The sequence below is a fragment of the Oryzias latipes genome, chromosome 3 (genome assembly GCF_002234675.1).
Source record: "Oryzias latipes chromosome 3, ASM223467v1".
NCBI lineage: Eukaryota > Metazoa > Chordata > Actinopteri > Beloniformes > Adrianichthyidae > Oryzias > Oryzias latipes.
In genome coordinates, this window is record NC_019861.2 from 36,847,541 (window position 1) to 36,868,099 (window position 20,559).

A 20,559-nucleotide genomic window follows, 5' to 3' on the forward strand; every position below is an offset into this window, starting at 1 on the left:
GACAAACTGTGGCCTTTCTGTCACCCATCACCCATCAGCCACAGCTGATCATCCAGTTAAGAAGGATAATTGGTGTTAAAGGCACTGGAGAAATCAAGGAAGATGAGTCTCACCATGCCTTCACCATTTTCTTGTTTCAACCAAAGATTAGCGGACACTCTAACTTTGGCATTGATTATTTAGCCTGACAAGTTTGTAGCTAAAGAGCCCACGACAAAGTCACAAGTTCAAATCAAAGTAAGGTTTTTAATACAGAGTTCTCATTGAGTGTGATTCAAGGTCCAACGATTGATTGATTGATTGAACAATGTGGTTCAAGGTACTGCTTCAATGATGAACGACCTAAGACCCGTGCTCTCACTCCTGCAGCAATGAAATGCCTCGAAAAGCTTGTTTTGTCCCACATCAACGTCCTGGTCGGCGAATCAGTAGACCCCCACCAGTTCGCCTACCGCCCCAACAGATCAGCAGAAGATGCGGAGGCACTGGCACTTCAATCCACCCCGCAACATGTGGACACCAAGAACACGTGCGCCTGGATTCTGTTCCTGGACTACAGCTTTGCCTTCAACACCATCAGGCCCCTGAAGTTGTCTTCAAAACTCGCAGATCTGGGAAAACCAACACCCACCAGAAACTGGATTCTTGACTTTCTCACTGACCGACCACAGGTGGTGAAGATGGGAAAGAAGGTTTCTGCTGAGCTGACAGTCAGCACCGGAACACCACAGGGGTGCTGCCTCAGTCCAAAGCTCTTCTCACTCTGCACCTATGACTGCACCTCCCCCGACTCCAACAACATCATCATGTAGTATGCAGACGACACAACCGTCCTCGGCCTCATCAGAGGAGGGGACGAGTCTGCATACAGAGACCTGGTGCACAGGATCACCATCTACAGAGAGGACAACGACCTTGTTCTCAACGTAGAGAAAACAAAAGAGATAATCGTGGACTACAGAAGGAAAGCACCGCCACATCAACCGCTCATCATCAACGGGACTGTGGAGGAGCGGACCGACTGCCACCAGTTCCTGGGTCTGCAGATCACTAACAGCCTCGGCTCGGAAAGAATCACTGTTGCCACAGTGAAGAAAGCCCAGCAGAGGTTGTACTTCATCAGCTGCTGAAGAAGGCTGGACTCAAGCGGCAGACCCTCACCCAGGCCTACAGGTGGCTTGTGGAAAGCATCCTCACCAACCGAATAACAGCCTGGTTTGGAAACACCTCCATTAAAGAGAAGAAGATGCTGCACAGGGTCATTAACACAGTTGGCAAAATTATAGGTTACAACCTTCCATCCATGGAAACCCTCTGCAAACAGCGCTGCAGGAGGACAGTGTCCAAGATCATCAGAGACAGACACCACCCCGCTCACGCACTGATCCAGTGTGTGGACTTAGGCCACAACCTCAGATGTCGCAGGCCTGAAAGCATCCACGCACACATCACATGCTTCCACAACAGCTGTTTCCCAACAGCAATCAGAATGCTGGCAAAGGACATCAGAAAGGGAAGACTGGACTGAATCACTAAATGCAATAAACAATAATATGTGCAATAACTCTTCTGTACAGACTGGGACGCTGCAATATTCAAATTTACTCATATTCATATGTTTTTATATACCTTGTACTTTTGTTGTCTAATTTTAACTTTTAACTTTATTCTATTTTTTTTTCTCTAATTTTTTGTCCTTTCTTATTCACCCAGACATGAGAGATGCCAAAGAAAAATTCCGATGAACCGCATGTGCAAACGGCAATAAAACCATGAATCTTAAAGTTTGAAACTAAAGTCTGAGGAGCCAAGTTAAAGTTTCTGATCCAAGACAAGTTTGATGGTATTTCTTGTTTAGACTTCAATCTTCTCTGAGGATCAAATCCAAGTCTGAGTTTCTCTTTCAAACCATTAGAGCCTCAACTTTCCACAGAGCAGCAGTTTTCTTTGGATCAGACTCACCTCATGCAAGTAGAACTTGGTTTCAAACACGCCTTTCTTCATCAGATCTGTCAGAAACTCCAGACGATCTGTCAGAAATAAAAACATATTGCTGTCAGAAGATGCTGAACTGCTGCACATTTTCTATGCTGATGATGTGTTTATGATAAACCTAAAAAACAGCAGCTCCTACTCACCTCCTGTCCATGTCATGTCGAGAGTAAATGCAACATGAAGGTAGCTAAGGGAAAATAAAATTGTGATAAAGTTCAGACAGTAGAAACATTGACAGTGAGACACGTTTTCAGACTTTCTCCTGTTGTTGTTAATCACAGCTTAACAGAGATCCTGATTCTGGAAAACAAACAGAGTTCTCTTGTTTGGTCCAAACCAGAGTTCAGCTGAACTTTCACATCAAATTTTTTTTTTTTTTTAACTTGTCCTGTCCAACAGCTGGGCAAACAGATGAGAGCTGAAGGACACTTGTGTTGAACATATTTTACTTTAACAAGAGGGGTTATGAATCTTCTGACAAACCAGAGGTATGTCTGAATAAACCTCTTTTGGAATCCAGGAGTTGCCCCCCCCCCCCCCCCCCCCATTCCACCCCAGGTGCAGATGGGCAGCCCATCTAGCGCTGCTGGACCCCCGCTACGAGCAGGGCCGTAGCCGTAACCCCCCCCCCACACACACACACACACTTGAGCCCGGAAGACCACGCAGCACCCCAGCCCACCCCACCCAGGCACCGGACCCGACCCCCCGACTAATGGAGTCCCCACTGCTCCCCACCGGGCACCAGAAGGCCCCGACCCCCACCCCCAAACTTCGGCAGACAGATAAGAAGCAGCGACGACCAGGCACCCCACCCTCTAAGTCAGGGGTGTCCAATTCCAGGCCTCAAGGTGTCCTATATGTTTTCCAATCAACCTGTGGTTGAAGCTCCTTATTGGCTAAACACACCTGATCCAGGTAATCAGCAGCAGATGAGGCAGGGTTTCTGGAAAACCAGCAGGTTTCCGGCCCTTAAGGCCTGGATTTGGACACCCTTGCTCCAAGTCATGGAGTTAGCAATGGGAGACCAGAGAGACAGAATTCTTTCAAAGTTACTTGAACCTTGGGCTGACATTTTTCCAAGCTGATATGATCAAACAGCAGATTTCTGTATTGACTTAGATTCATATTTTTCTTGTTATTCTAGTTTATTAAAATTGTTTTTTAGCAATACAAAGAGTTATGAAAATGATTGATAATAATCCTCCATCTATATCGATGGCACTCATGTCACCAAACATGCAAAGTGACTGTGAAGCTGTGATTGAAACCTTAAGCCAGACTGATATGGAGTCCTATACTAATCATAATTCATTAAATAAATATTTAATTCAATAAATAAATATGGCCTCATGCAAATACACAATCAACCAATAAATCTCTCATAAATATATAAAAAGATCATGAAATGGTGAAAAACCTGCACACAGATTATAAATTAGCCATTGTATTATTCAATATATTTCATTTTGCATTAAAAACCTGTTTATTATTTTAAAACAGCATTTTAAAATATACATTTTTAATCATGTGGAATATTATTATAATTCTACTTCTTTTTTCCGAACCTTGGATTTCAAAATCAATATTTTCCAAAGTAGCTTTGTTTTTATTTCATGTTGCTGTTTTTCACAATGGCGTATTTATTTCATGAAGAGCTTTTTCAGGAGAATGGGTCTATCTGTCAATTAGTTAATGTGGGCGGGATCTAAAAGCTCATTTGCTGATCCGCCGAAATCGACTCATATTCCTTGAGACCCGCTCAGCGATGTGCCAGTCAGAGAGATGACATATTTCAGCGATATCTGCGCGGCTTTGCTGACATTTGATACAAACTATCTGTCTGCAGCAAAATATGCAAACATGGACGACTCTGTTTTTGTAGTTTGAGGCTTTGTGTGGACCAAAGGAGCTGCAGTCGTCCATATCTTTAAGTCCCCCGGGAAACACTCCTGACTCTTACGTCATTCACTCAGCTCTCCTTTGCTCTGCAGCTAACGGCTCTGCTGTCTGAGCTCACAGATCCAGTCTGAAGTTATCGTGCCTTATGTGCACCGACAGAGGACCGACAGAGAGTCAGACCAGGCAGCTGCGCAAAGCGGAACAAGCCTGCTCGGGCCTCCTGAAACTTATGATATTTTTTCTATTTTCATTGAGACAATGATTATAATCAGGTCCTCTGTTTTTTTTCCCCCCTCTTGGGGAAAATGTTGAACCTTTCCTGCGAAAGTTTCTCTTTCTGGTTGTAAAACGCAGCAGAGATCCGGGGTTTGATGTGGGGATCATTTTCCCATTCAGATGCTTCCAGAGCGGGTTACTAAAAGATTCAGTCTCTATACTTTGGATATACTTTTTTATTATTACTTTTCCGGTGAACTGAACAACAGACCCTTAACTTGCGCTCAGACACACACACTTTTGCGCTGGGGGCTCTGATTTACACGTAGTTTGACTGCAGGACCTGAAGCAGAGACTCTCTTGGATGATCTCATGAACTCAAAGATGGAAACATTGTTATCATGTGGAACTATTCAAAATAAATAAACCTGATCTCTTAACAATCTCCGTGTGCATTGTGCATCCATGCATTTAGGTGAGATTAACACAGGTACAGCTCCAAGTGGCTATCAGGCAAAAGCGTTGGCTGCTAGCTCCTCCCACACGCGGCATGTTGCGTTCATGGAACTCCAGTTCATAGAAGTTTTGTGGAACTCCAACAACTCATCAGCCTAACTTAGGCCACTACTAGATGTTCATGAGAAGATGAAAATTGCAGAACCAACCACAGAATCACCCGAATTATGCACACTCGCCCAAAGCCACTTTTTTCGTAAATTTAGAACCAAAACTGCCCAATTTCTGGTAACACTGTGGATGTGTTGAGGTGCACACTCCCCCTAGTGTTGAGGAGTGGGCATCGCGCCGTCACGTTCGCTGAAACATCTTCGATCGATGTAGTCAGGGTGCTGCTGCTCATGTCTGAGTAAAGGAATAGCCAATCAAAAAAGTGTCTCCGCCTTGTCTGGTTTGATTGACAGATAGACCCATTCTCCTGAAAAAGCTCTTCATGAAATAAATACATCGTTGTGAAAAACAGCAACATGAAATAAAAACAAAGTTACTTTGATTTTGATTTTGAAATCCAAGGTTCTGAAAAAAGACGTAGAATTATAATAATATTCCACATGAATAAAATGAATATTTTAAAATGCTGTTTTAAAATAATGAACAGGTTTATAAAGCAAAATTAAATATATTGAATAATACAATGGCTAATTTAAAATCGGTGTGCAGGTTTTTCACCATTTCATGATCTTTTTATATATTTATGAGAGATTTATTGGTTGATTGTGTATTTGCATGAGGCCATATCTATTTATTAAATTAAACATTTATTTATTGAATTATGAACAGTATAGGACTCCATAGACTGATAGATCGTCACATACCTGCTGCCAGAGAGCCTGGACAGGCGTGCAGAACCATAGTGCATGCATGTAACTGTCTGGTGGATTAATATCACAGTGCTGACAAATGTCTGAGTTACTGAGACCCATCTTGAACATCCTCTGTCCAGTGTAGTAAATTCTGTGAAGTGTTTTGAAAATGATTAGCTGCAAATTTGGACTTTTTGTCGGTTTAAAGGTGTTTAGACAAAGTTTTGACCAGAAGCTTTCATCTGTGCTGATGCTCAAATCTGCATTCTATTTTGTTATTGGAAGTGAAATATTACTATCTAAATTGCATAAGAGTTTGTATATTTTGGAGAGAGTTTTATTCATTGAAAAAGTAATCAGAGAGGTAACTACTTCTGGTGGCTTTGAATTGTTGTCTCTGTTTTTAAACCTTTTAGTAATAATAGACTTAAGTTGCTGATATTCCAAGAAGTTATTTATTCCATGTTTGTCTTCAAGTTCCTGGGGAGTTATGAATCTTCTATCAATAATTATGTGCTCTAGTAATGCTACTCCCCCTGCTAGCCAATCTGGGAAGTGTAACATTTCTTTTGCTTATAGGGATGTCCGGGTTGTTCCAGATGGGTGTCATTTTGCACGGTTTAATTGACGAGTTTGATATTTTGAGAAATTCCCACCAGTGGCATTTATATTAATACTTTGGAAACAGTCCTGGTTTTTTTTTTTACTGTTTGGCTAATAAATGGCAGGTTGATCTTTCCACATAACGCCTGTTCCAAGTCTAACCATTAGTTGGTTTCTGGATTATTTTTTAACCATTTTAAGATGTATTGTAATCTATTTGTAAGAAAGTACTTGTGGAAGTAGTTGTGGAAGGCCTCCTTTTTAGACGAATTCTTGCAGGTTCATTGTTCCATAAAAAGCTTGATACGGATGTGTCCAATGTTTTTTAGTGGCGGTTGTGTGGATCATTGAGAAGAGATAATTAACTTTGGGTAAGATTTTCATTTTAACCATGGCTACCTTGCCCATAAGGGACAGAGTCAGGCTGACCCAGTGGGTTAGATCGTCCTGTATGCTTTTCAATAATGTGATGTGGTTCTGCTGCACCCGCTCTGATAATTTGGGGGAAAAATAAATACCTAGAAATTTGATGTTGCCATATTTGACTGGTATCGAGAGTCTTTGCTCTGCATAACTGTTCAAAGATAATAAAACAGATTTATTCCAATTAACAGAGTAGACTGATATGGAGCAGAATTCATTAATAATTGTTGCTGTTTCATTTACAGAAAACGTTAAAAACAGTAATATGTCATCTGCATAGAGACAAACTTTATGATGGCTGTGTTAATTCCTTTAATGCTCTCATTCTGTCTTAGTGCTATTGCTGCAGCTATAAAAAAAAACTTGCCCCTTTCACCCTTTCGTGGGTGGTTTCTCACTCAAGCTCGGGTCCTCTACCAGAGGCCTGGGAGCTTGAGGGTTCTGCGCAGTATCTTAGCTGTTCTTAGCACTGCACTTTTCTGGATTGAGATGTCTGAGATCTTTCCAGGTATCTGTTGTAGCCACTCCTCCAGCTTGGGGGTTACTGCCCCGAGTGCTCCAATAACCACAGGCACCACTGTCACCTTCATTTTCCAGGCTTTCTCCAGTTCTTCTCTGAGTCCCTGGTATTTCTCCAGTTTCTCATGTTCCTTCTTCCTGATGTTCCCATCGCTTGGCACTGCCACATCCACCACAACGGCTTTCCTCTGTTCTTTATCCACCACTACAATGTCTGGTTGGTTCGCCATTACCATCCTATCAGTCTGGATCTGGAAGTCCCACAGGATCTTTGCCCTCTCATTCTCTACCACCTTCGGGGGTGTTTCCCATTTTGACCTTGGGGTTTCCAGTCCATATTCTGCACACATGTTTCTGTATATTATTCCAGCCACTTGATTGTGGCACTCCATGTATGCTTTACCTGCCAGCATCTTACACCCTGCAGTTATGTGCTGGATTGTTTCAGGTGTCTCTTTGCACAGCCTACACCTTGGGTCTTGTCTGGTGTGGTAGATCTGCGCCTCTATTGCTCTGGTGCTCAGGGCTTGTTCCTGAGCTGCCAGGATGAGCGCTTCAGTGCTGTCCTGTAGGCCAGCCCTCTCTAGCCATTGGTAGGACTTCTTGATATCAGCCACTTCAGTTATGGTCCGGTGGTACATCCCATGCAGGGGTTTGTCCTCCCATGAGGATCTGTCCTCCAGCACTGTATCCTCTGCTCTCCATTGCCTGAGGCATTCACTGAGCACACTGTCAGTTGGGGCCTTGAGCTTGATGTACTCATGCATCTTGGATGTTTCATCCTTGATAGTGGCTTCTACGCTCACTAGTCCTCGGCCTCCTTCTTTGCGGCTAGCATACAGTCTCAGTCTGTTAGAGTGCTATATATATATATATATATATATATATATATATATATATATATATATATATATATATATATATATATATATATATATATAGGTATAATATACAGGAACATGTGTGCAGAATATGTACTGGAAACCCCAAGGTCAAAATGGGAAACACCCCCGAAGGTGGTAGAGAATGAGAGGGTAAAAATCCTGTGGGACTTCCAGATCCAGACTGATAGGATGGTAATGGCGAACCAACCAGACATTGTAGTGGTGGATAAAGAACAGAGGAAAGCCGTTGTGGTGGATGTGGCAGTGCCAAGCGATGGGAACATCAGGAAGAAGGAACATGAGAAACTGGAGAAATACCAGGGACTCAGAGAAGAACTGGAGAAAGCATGGAAAGTGAAGGTGACAGTGGTGCCTGGGGTAATTGGAGCACTCGGGGCAGTAACCCCCAAGCTGGAGGAGTGGCTACAACAGATACCTGGAAAGACCTCAGACCTCTCAGTCCAGAAAAGAACAGGAACAGCTAAGATACTGCAGGACCCTCAAGCTCCCAGGCCTCTGGTAGAGGACCCCAGCTTGTGTGAGAAACTACCCGCGGAGGGTGAGAGGGGCTTTTTTTTTATATAAAAGAGGGAGAGAGTGGGCAACCCGGTCTGGTTCCTCTTACGAGAAAAAAACTGTTGGGGTTGTGATATAATATTTTAATCCCATTGACGAATGATTATTCAAACCTATACTTATGGAGGGCAGTGATGAGGAACTTCCAATTTACTCAGACAAAAGCTTTTTCAGCATCCAGCGATAGTATGGTCCTTTCCTGGTTTTTTATAGTGGCAAAGTCTATTATGCTAATGAGCCTGCGGACATTGTCATCTAAGTGTCTGCTTTTGATGAATCCCGTTTGATCGAGGTGAATCATGTGAGGAACTTGAACTTTTATATCTGACCAAACAAGAGAACCATCAGAGGAAACCAGCTGGAACGTGGATGAAACATCTGATGGAAAAGTGACTTAAACCACGCTAACACCTCAACAGGTCTCCTTTAATAGACACATCCTGCTGCATCCTAAAAATTGTAATTCATTAGAAAAATTAGGCTTCCACGGGGCGAGATGCTGTAGTATCGCGAGACTCAACGAGACCGGTGTGGCAACTCAGCTTGGCGGTGCGTAAGTAGCAGAACAAACATTTCATTATTATATCATTTTACTGCCATATCAATTAAGCTGGTAAACTAACATCTGTAAAAGTTGAATAAGCCTTTTGACAGCCTGGAGGACCTGGAGAATTATTTAGACGGCTGCTACAATACCGTCGTTATGGGGAAGACCAACACCACTACTCCTTCCTCCAAACGCGTCCGACCAGAAAGTTCTCCCGGAGCTGCCTCCTCTCCAGGCAGTGGAATCAGTGACGCTTTAGATTCCATTGATAAAAAGCTCTCCAGCCTTGACGGCCGCTTGAATCTGTTGGAGATCCTCCATAGAGAGTTCCAAGGCCTGCGAGAGTCTCTGGAGTTCAGCCAGCAGCAGGTGCAGGAGCTCGCAGCGGAGAATCAGGCCCTCAGAGAAAGTGTCAAAACCTTGAGCAGTGACACCGCTCACCTTTCTGAGGAGAACCGTTCGATCAAGGAAACCCTCCTGGATCTTCAGTCGAGGAGCATGAGGGACAATCTGGTGATCGCGGGGGTTCCAGAGGAGGCAGGAGAAGACCCGGAGGCGACGGTGAAACGCTTCATGGAAGCCCACCTGAAACTCCCCAAGGAGGAGGTGCAGAAGATCGCGTTCCAGAGGGTGCACCGGCTCGGAGGAAGAAGGTCCGACAACCAGCGTCCGCGACCGATTGTAGCCAAGTTTGACAACTACAAGCAAAAGGAGATGGTGAAGGGTCGCGGCCGGGAACTGAGGGGGACACATTTTAGTGTCAATGACCAGTTTCCGGTTGAGATCCTGCGGCGCCGAAAGATCCTTTTTCCTCTGAGGAAAAAACACCTTGCCAACGGGTCTAGAGCCGTGGTTTCTGTGGATAAACTCTTTGTAGATGGAAGGCTCTTCCGAGACCCGGAGATCACCCCCTGGCTTTGCTGAAGATCTGACATCCGAAAAAACAGCGCTAAACGTGTTGAATGAATGAAACCGGCTCATCAATCATCCACACCTCCATCTCGCTGAAGCAGTTTAAGTTTTCTCCCCTCTCATGTTTCTGTTGTTTTTCCTGTTATGTTTGTTTCTTTCTGTTTTTCTTTACCTCTTTCTTCTTTTTAGTTTCCCCTCTCTCCCCCCCTCCTCATATGTAAATTATCCAAAGGTAACACGTCCCTCGGTAAGTTGGTTTTTATTTATGCACGGAACGGGCACGCGCGCGCAGACAAGCGCGCACACGGGCAAGCACACGCGAACCAGCACACACTCGCGGACATCCCGCAAACACCTCCATAAGCCCACATAGGACACATGCAACATGCAGCTCACACAGTCAGGAAACGCGCACGCACACAAACGCACAGTGTTTCTTCATCGATCAGCGGGCACGCGCACATGGACCGGCACACACTCTATTTAGCCTTACATTCTCTTGGTCAGAGCAGTTATGAACAGTCTTAACATTGTTAGCTGGAATGTGCGTGGGCTTGGCTCTGGGCCAAAGAGATTGAAAGTGTTATCTCACCTGGATGATCTTAAAGCAGATATAGCTCTACTGCAGGAGACCCATTTATGTACACAATCTCAGGACCTCCTGTGCAGCTCAAAATTTCCAGTCATATATTCTTCTAGTTATAACTCCAAGCAAAGAGGAGTTGCTGTTTTGGTTAATAAAAATGTTACATTTACTCATAAGGATACAGTTACTGACCCAGAAGGTAGATTTGTAATTATTAATATATCCATTCAGAATAAGGACTATTGCATAGCCAGCATCTATGGTCCAAACGTTGACGACTCTTCCTTCTTTCACAGATTCTTCACCTCACTCTCAGTTCACTCTGACTCCACAATCATTATAGGAGGAGACGTCAATCTGGTTCTGGACCCTGAACTTGACAGACTCAGCACAGCAGCAGCCCAGCGCACATGGAGGTCTGCAAGTATTCTAAAGCAGTACATGAATGATCTGGGTCTCTGCGACGCGTGGCGCTCATGTCATCCAAGCACTAAAGGGTTCACCTTTTTTTCTCCAGTTCACCGCTCACACTCCCGTTTAGACTATTTATTAATCAGTAACTCTCTTTTAAAAGAAATTAAAAGTTCCAACATTCATCCGATTATTATCAGTGATCATGCACCAGTCTCTGTAAATATTTCTAGGGAAAAATCCACACCCTCATGTACGACCTGGAGGTTTAATACGTCTCTGTTAAAGGACCAGGAATTTCTTGAATTCTTTAAAAAAGAATGGGCAACCTTCCTAGAATTCAACAATACACCAGACATCTCACCGTGCATTCTGTGGGAAGCGGCAAAGGCAGTCATGAGAGGGAAAATCATTTCTTATTCAACGCACAAAAAACGCAAAGAGAAAGCAGATTTATTAGAATTAGAAAATAAAATCCAAACCCTGGAGACTGCTTATGCTGCTTCTGCACAGGAACACATTCTGGGAGATCTGAAAAATTTAAAGCTGCAGTTAAATGACATCATTAATAAACAAACACAATTTCAAATACAAAGGCTACGACTTGAAAGATTTGAAAACTCTAATAAATCTGGCAAATTTCTGGCTAATCAGCTTAAAATTAATAGAGAAAAATCATCAATCACCTCTATTACGGACCAAACAGGAAATATCACTCATGACCCGGTCAAAATTAATAACGCATTTGAAAACTTTTATAAAAACTTGTACACACCACAGATCAATCCGTCAGAGCAAAGTATTGACTCATTTCTTAATAATGTAAACCTACCCAGGTTAAATGAGGATCAAATAACAAACTTAGACTCTCCGTTCTCGTTGTCTGAACTTCATGAAGCTCTGTTACTTATGCCTAATGGTAAAGCACCAGGGCCTGACGGCTTTCCTGCTGAGTTTTATAAAGAATTCTGGGAACAACTGGCACCAACGTTTTATGAAACGGTCACATCTATCAATGAAAGCCAATCAATGCCACCTAACATGAACTCAGCCAACATAATTCTTCTTCTAAAACCAGACAAAGATCCCAATAGTCCTTCAAGCTACCGCCCTATTTCTCTAATCAATGCAGACGTAAAAATTATCTGCAAAGCACTAGCACAGAGAATAGAAAAAATCACTCCTCACATAATTGACTTCGACCAAACTGGATTTATCAAAGGCAGACACTCGGATGACAATCTCCGAAGACTTGTTAATATAATAGATTTTGCCACCATTAACAACCAGGAAATGTCCATACTATCACTGGATGCTGAAAAAGCTTTTGACAGAGTAAACTGGAAGTTCCTTATTGCCGCCCTCCATAAGTTTGGTTTTGGAGAAACATTCATCAAATGGATCAAAATATTATATCACAACCCCAATGCATCAGTTAGAACTAATAAACAGACTTCAAACAGGTTTTTTCTTGGAAGAGGAACCAGACAGGGTTGCCCACTCTCTCCTTCTCTTTTTGCTATATTCATTGAGCCTTTAGCTGCAGCAATAAGACAGAATGAAAGCATTAAAGGAATCAAAACTAAACACAGCCATCATAAAATTAGTCTCTATGCAGATGACATATTACTGTTTTTAAGTAATTTACATTCTGTAAATGAAACGGCAACAATCATTAATGAATTCTCCTCTATATCAGACTATTCCATTAATTGGAATAAGTCTGTTTTATTACCACTGAACAATAATGCGGAGCAAAGACTCACAATACCAGTTAAATCAGGAAATATCAAATATCTAGGTATCAATTTTTCCCCCAAACTATCAGAACTGGTGCAGCTAAACTACACCCCATTACTGAAAAACATACAGGACGATCTAACACGCTGGACCAACCTGCCTCTGTCCCTTATGGGCAAGGTAGCCACGGTAAAAATGAAAATCTTACCCAAAGTTAATTATCTCTTTTCAATGATTCCCACACAACCGCCACTAAAATGGTTCAAAACATTAGACTCATCCATATCAAGCTTTTTATGGAACAATAAACCTGCAAGAATTAGTCTAAAAACTTTAAAATCTGCAAAAAGCTGTGGAGGATTAGAATTACCTAATTTCCACAAATACTTTCTTGCAAATAGATTACAATACATCTTAAAATGGGTAAAAAATAATCCAGAAACCAACTCATGGTTAGACTTGGAACAGGCGTTATGTGGAAAGATCAACCTGTCAGATCTTCCATTTATTAGCCAAACAGTTAAAAAACAGGATTGTTTCAAAACTATTAATATAAACGCCACTTTAACAGCCTGGTGGGAATTTCTCAAAATATCAAAATCATCAATTCAACCGTGCAAAATGACACCCATCTGGAACAACCCAGACATCCTCATAAACAAAAAAATTATCCACTTCCCAGCTTGGCAAGCAGGGGGCATAAAACAACTAGAGCACATAATTATTGATAGAAGATTCATAACTCCCCAGGAACTTCAAGACAAACATGGAATAAATAACTTCTTGGAATATCAGCAACTTAAATCAAGTATTACTAAAAAATTTAAATACAGAGACAACGATTTAAAGCTACCAGATGTAGTTACCACTCTGATCAATTTCTCAATGAATAAAACTCTCTCCAAAATATACAAACTTTTATGTAATTTAGATAATAACATTTCACTTCCGACAACAAAATGGGATGCGGATTTGAGCATCAGCACAGATGAAAGCTTTTGGTCAGAACTTTGTCTAAACACCTTTAAACTGACAAAAAGTCCAAATCTGCAGCTAATCCATTTTAAAACCCTTCACAGAATTTACTACACTGGACAGAGGATGTTCAAGATGGGTCTCAGCAACTCAGACATTTGTCAGCACTGTGACAGTAATCTACCCGACAATTACATGCATGCACTGTGGTTCTGCACGCCTGTCCAGGCTCTCTGGCAGCAGGTATGTGCCGATTTATCAGTCTGGCTTAAGGTTTCAATCACAGCTTCACCGTCACTTTGTGTGCTTGGTGACATGAGTGCCATCGATGTAGAAGGAGGATTAGGCTCTATCATTTTCATAACTCTTTGCATTGCTAAAAAAACTATTTTAATAAATTGGAAAAGCAAGAAAAATATAAATATAAGTCAACACAGAAATCTGCTGCTTGATCAGATCAGCTTGGAAAAAATGTCAGCCCAAGGTTCAAGTAACTTTGAAAGAATTCGGTCTCTCTGGTCTCCCATAGCTGACTCCATGACTTAGGGGATGGGGGGGCCTGGTCGTCGCTGCTCCTTGCCCTTCTGCCGTGGGCTGGGGTGGGGGCCGGGGCCTCCGGTGCCTGGCGGGGGGTGGTGGGGGCTCCGTTGGTCGGGGGGTCGGGTCCGGCGCCGGGGTGGGGCGGGCTGGGGCGCTGCGTGGTCCTCTGGGCTTGGGTGTGGGGGTGCGTGGTGGGGGGGTGGGGTGGTGTTCTGGCTTGGCTTGGGGGGGTGGTCCCTTTGCCTGTGCTGGGGGGGGTTGGCGGGGGGCGCTGCTGGGGGGGGGGGCCCAGCGGCACTGGATGGGCTTCCCATCTACGCCTGGGGCTGGGATCAGCCCTTCCCTGGCTCTGGGGCGGGACGGGACAACCCTCTTGGGGCCCCCGGGCGCTCTGGGTGTCATCCGCTTCGGCTGCGGGGTCTGGGGTGGGGTGGGGTGGGGGGTCTTGTCGGCCCGGTCCGGTGGGGGGGCATTCTGGGGGAGGGGGGGGGCCGCTATTGGTACGGGGCAGGGGGGGTTGACGGGTCGGGGTCTCCGCTGAGGCCATCGGCGGTTTCCCCGGCCGGTTGGCTGCCTCGGTCCCGTCGAGGCCTGACCAGAGCTCTTCTAGGGCCGGCGTTTGGGGGTGGGGGCCTGGGCTTGCTCCGGGGGGGGCCGGCGCTTTCTGGCTCCTCTCCCTCTGTGTGGGGTGGGTGGTGCTGGGTCTGGGGTGTCGGCGCCTCCGGGGGTGGGGCCCCTGGGCTGGGTGGGCCTGGCCCCCTTGCTGGGGGGGGGGGGCGGGGGACAGCTGTTTGACCACCGGGGGACAGTCTACCAGCTGTCCCCAACTTACCCCCTTCCTCATATAACCTCATAATAGGGTGAGGGGGTGGGGGGATTAGCCTGCGATGAGCCTTGGGGGGGGGGGGGGGTTTACTAGGCAGTGGCCCCCCCTCCTATGGTTGCCGTATGGAGTGGTCCCCCCCTCTTTCGGTTTTATTTGCACCTTAGACATGTAGGGCCCTTGGTAGGGGGGGTGCTTGGACATCACTGCCAGCAAGCAGCAGATGTCCTCCTAGCACCCTACCCGCCAATTTTAACCGCACCTTAGACATTTAGGGCCCCTTGGTGGGGAGGGTGAGGGGACATCACTGTGAGTAATCAGGAGATGTCCCCTTAGTGCCCTACCCGCCAATTTTAACTGCACCCCCCTTAGTACACACACCCCTCCCCCCTCAATATATACATCCCAACATAAACACACACACATGCACACACACACCCTCTTAAACACACATATACGCACACACATTTTGCAAGGAAGGTGGGACCTAGGACCATCTGTCCCCTGCCTCTTCCCTGGTGGGGGGTACGGGCCCCTTTGCGGCGGCGGCCGTGTCCCCGGGGTGCCGGCTTCCTGGGCCCGGCGGTGCTCTCTCCGCGCGGTGGGGGGGTTCACATTACATCTGAGCCGGGGGTGTTGGTGTCCCTGGGGGGTGGGTTCTGGTCCTTGCTCCTGAGCGCTGGGCCCCGCCTAACTTCCAACTGTGGCCGAGCCTGGTCGGGCCATATTTACAACACCCCTTGTGGGCCCTCTTTTTTCCCCGGGGTTCCCCCCTCCTGGGCGGGGGCGGCGGGCCCCTGCCTTGCTCCTCCCTGGACCAACCGTGGGCCGGGCGGATGGCTGCCTGGAGTGCGGGGCGGGTCTCCCTTGGGGGGTCCTGGCTCGTACCTGGGGTTGGGGCGGGGGGATGCCCGGAACTCCTGGGTGGTGGTGGGGTGCTCGTCTGGGGCTGTGGGCGTCCCTCTCCGGTGGGGCCCTGCGTTGGGCTCTCCCGGCGCGGCGGGGGGGCTGTTCTCCTGGTTGGGCTGGGGCGGCGCTCTCTTTCCCTCTGTGCCTCCCTGCTCTCTGGCTCTGGGGGGCCTTGCGGCGGTCCTGCTGGCCCTGGCCTGGGTGGCGGGCTTGGTCGCCCGGGCGGCGGTTGTTCCCTGCCGGTTTCCGTGTGGCGTGGGGGGGATTCCGGCTGCCGCTGCTGCTGCGGTGGGGGTCTTGGGGTGGGGATGGCTGGGCGCTCTCCTTCCTTCTTTACACATTCCACCATCCATTTTAGAAGAACATGAGCACTCACCTGAGCACGGGTGTTGGCTCACCTTTGCACTGGCGGTTTGCGTGACTGAATGACTGAAATGTTTCACACTAGTTGGTTTTAAGGCATAAGTATGCGTGTGAGCACTATCTGTTTTGTGTACATGTCGACAGATGGACATTTTTGCAACTAGCAGGTGTGTTTGACACTTGGGTGTGTGTGTGGACAGGCTCCGCCCTTTTTGTACTGCATTTGAGCCTTACCATGGTGATTAACAACCAGTAAACTTGTTGCTCTATGCTGCTTCATGGTCTTATCCCCCTTCCCCTCCTACTATCACCCTCCTTCACCCCCTCTTTCTAACGTCCCTCTCTCTTCTTCCCCTCTTTCCTTTTCCGTCCGGTCCAACACCAAAGATCTTCAAACATGTTTGAAATTAATAAAGTTTGGCCTCAATTACAAAAGGGGTTTATTCAGACATACCTTTGGTTTGTCTGAAGATTAATAACCCCTCTTGTTAAAGTAAAATATGTCCAACACAAGAGGCCCGCAGCTCTCATCTGTTTGCCCAGCTGTTGGACAGGACAAGGTTAAAAAAAAAAAAAAATTGTAATTCATAAAACCTTTTATTTCAATAAGAAAAAGAGGGTCGTGAATATAGATAAAGAATATTTTACATTACTGTAAACATTTTAAATTCCTGATTTTGTTTCAATCCACAGATCGTTACATAACCAAACCTTTTGTTTTTAAACAGGCTAAAATAACACTGTTAACTAGTCTAAGCCTTTTTGCATGTGGATATGCACGAGTCTTTATATTGGCATTTGTGTCTCTGTGTGTGATTATGTGTGTGTGTGTTATACCTCATTGCCAGCCATTTTAACTTCTCATTTACGTAATCTTCTTCGGAGAAGCACAGATCAGCCTTCGGCTTCTCTTCTGTAGATCGTAGGCCATAATATATTGAACCATCAAGCTCTTTTTCCTGCACAGACATGAATACACACACGTGCACGTCTGAGTTCTCTTTGTCTTCATCTCATCATCTTCATATTTTGAGAAACTCACCTCAACTTCAATCTGTTTTTCTTTCAGCTTCTTGATGAAATCTACCTGTTGATCCTTTTTGTCCTTTTTACCCACAAGAATGTAGTTGTTCCTCTGAGCCTGTTGGAGACCCCCCACACACACACACACACATCAGTAAATACATCTATGACAGTTTGTCAGAGGTTTGCTTGTTCTGCATCTTTTAGGAGAGTGATCAGAAAAGGTTCAGTCTGACATCACCACCCAAACATGGAAACGTCCCTTTGAGGCTTCAAAAACAGCTCAGATGAAACTGAAGCCGGGTTCTTGGATGTTCTGGTTCTTCTTCAGAAATGCAGCAGTTTTCCCAGAACTATTTCAGAAACTCCTGAAGATGAGACTTTGCATGGAACATGAATCAGCCTCCAACCTGCCTGGACCCATGGAAAAACCATCATGGATCGGCCCACTTCCAATGTGGGATTTCTTTCAGAGAAGAACTCCCAGTGGTCTGAAGACCAAAGCTCCCCCTAGAGGTGACTGTGATGTCACCTACAGAAAAACAGCCTTGGGACAAAATGCTCTTTCTGTGAAGGCCGGTATATTTTGGAACAATCTCTCCCTCTGTTGGAGAATGTGCAACACTACAGAGAACAAAAGCTTTATGATCTACTGTATGCATGCTGGGAATTCCGGCCACCTGTGGAGTACCACATGGGGAGCAGAGACCAGATGCTGTGATTCCAAGGATGGGCTGAAGGAAGTAGGCGGGCTCCTCTATCAGCCAATCCGAGCGGCCAGAGGCGGATATACAGCACCCATCTTGCTTACAGAGGAGGAGACTCTGACCACCTGTTTAAAAGTCTGCACTCAAGGAATTTTCTTTTGTTCTCAACAGGCTGGCATGTAAGACGTTGGTAATTTTGCGCTGTGCAAGCTCTGAAACTTTGAGAACCCAGATGTCTGTTTTGTTTTGTTTTGTTGTATTAGGCCAAGAAAATAACCACTAGCACACGCCCAGCTAGAACAGCCCTCCACCTCCTGTAACTTCTTCTAACTGCCTTCGGTTGCCGTTTAGTTTTGTCTGATGAAGCAGCAGAACATGTGAGGATCTTTTCCAGGATCCAGAAAGAACTGGAGGATAAACCTGTTGGACTCACAGCAGCAACACAAAGTGTAATAAAAAGTGTCGATTTTGGAGACATTGACTGTGTCTAAATTCCTGCCTTAACCCCTAAATTCTAAAAAACTATGTAGTGCTCTGGATTGTAAAAGCAGTTTGGACACCACGCTCATTACTTTTTTTAAATGTGGAAATGACGTTATAGATTTCACAAAGTTAAAATCTCATTGATATGAGCCTTTTATTGACGATCATTTATGAATCCACGGTTTTATGAAAATGAAAACATTATTGATTTATTTAAAAATTACATTTAAATAGATTTTTGGGCAAAAATGGTTCAGATGCAATGCATTATGGTCTATATTCACCGATCTAGTGAGCATTGATGTACATTGTTTTTTTGCACAGACTTCTGGAAAATTTCTAGGGGACTGGATTTTGGAGATTCAGACAGCACTAGAACACACTTTATGTTGCACTGTGTAGTGAATAGTTAAGCAATTTGGACACAACCATTGATGTTGTTACACAGTGATCCTACAATGCTAAATCCAACAATGCTAGCATGCTATGATGCTATGCTAACAAGCTGTTAGCATAGCCTCCATCATCATGATCATGAACTGGTTTAAAGTCAGCATACTTCAATTATTTTTTATCAGACACTGGTTTGTTTTTTGTAAAAGCGGGTGTCGTTGTGTGAAGTCCTGTAGTTCCCGTTCCAACTGTGTTTCCAGATTGTTGATCTTGTTTGTTGTGCACCGGATTATTTCTTTTGCCAGGATTATCACGAACCTGGACAGATATCAGTAATCGCCGCTTCTGGGATATCAAGGTAACAAACTCTCAGACACAACCATGATGAACAATAACTTAACTGCATTGGATGCAAGCCAAACATCACGGAAGCTAACGGATCTGGATCAACTGATGCTAAGGAAGAGTGAGTAAACTGCTCATAATATACAGGACATAGAGCATGACACTGATCCAATCAACAACTTTTCCCATACCCTCAAGGATGACTGCTGTTACTATACTGAGGATCACTACAACCAGAACTTCTTCTTTCTCTTTCGGCTTTTCCCATCAGGGGTCGCCACAGCGAATCATCCTTTTCCACCTCACTCTATCATGGACATCTTCTGCCCTAACATTAGCCAACTTCATGTCCTCTGTTAAGACATCCATGTATCTCCTCTTTGGCCGTCCTCTTGCCCTCCTGCCAGGCAGCTCCATCTCCAACATCCTTCTACCAATATATCCACTATCCCTCCTCTGAACATGTCCAAACCATCTCAGTCTGGCTTCTCTGACTTTGTCGCTAACACAGGCAACATGAGCCGTCCCTCTGATGTACTCGTTCCTTATCCTGTCTAACCTGGTCACTCCTAAGGAGAACCTCAACATCTTCATCTCCGCTACCTCCATCTCAGCCTCTTGTCTCTGTCTCACTGCTACCGTCTCTAACCCATAGAGCAGAGCTGGTCTCACCACTGTCTTGTACACCTTTCCTTTGAGTCTTGCTGGCACTCTTCTGTCACACAACACTCCTGACACTTTCCTCCAACCGCTCCAACCTGCCTGCACTCGCCTCTTCACCTCTTTTCCACACTCCCCATCACACTGAACTGTTGACCCCAAGTACTTAAACTCCTGCACCCTCTTCACCTCAGTCCCCTGTAACCTAACGCTTCTACCTTGATCCCTCTCGTTCAGACACATGTATTCTGTCTTACTACGACTGACCTTCATGCCTCTTCTTTCCAGAGCAAACCTCCACCTCTCTAGCTGTTCCTCCACCTGCTCTCTACTCTCACTGCAAATTACAATGTCATCCGCAAACATCATTGTCCAGGGAGATTCCTGTCTTACCTCATCTGTCAGCCTGTCCATCAGCATAGCAAACAAAAAAGGACTCAAAGCTGATCCTTGGTGTAGTCCCACCTCCACCTTGAACTCCTCTGTCTGACCTACAGCACATCTCACCACCGTCATACTTCTCTCATACATGTCCTGAACTACTCTGACATACTTCTCTGCCACTCCAGACGACCTCATACAGTACCACAGCTCCTCCCTCGGCACCCTGTCATACGCCTTCTCTAAATCTACGAACACACAATGCAGCTCCTTCTGACCTTCTCTGTACTTTTCCATCAACATTCTCAAAGCAAAAATGGCATC

At 45.1% G+C, this 20,559-nt stretch overlaps 1 protein-coding gene across 3 annotated transcripts in view; it reads right to left on the reverse strand.

Moving 5' to 3' along the window:
- LOC105357636 overlaps positions 1–20,559 on the reverse strand; it is a 315,534-nt gene that overhangs the window by 219,592 nt on the left and 75,383 nt on the right. For all 3 annotated transcript variants that reach the window (XM_023953741.1, XM_023953739.1, XM_023953740.1), the window contains 4 exons: positions 17,286–17,384; positions 17,081–17,202; positions 2,139–2,182; positions 1,963–2,030 (listed from right to left, as the gene is read on the reverse strand). In XM_023953741.1, the coding sequence (XP_023809509.1) occupies positions 1,963–2,030; positions 2,139–2,182; positions 17,081–17,202; positions 17,286–17,384 (333 nt within the window). The remainder of the gene's footprint in view (positions 1–1,962; positions 2,031–2,138; positions 2,183–17,080; positions 17,203–17,285; positions 17,385–20,559) is intronic.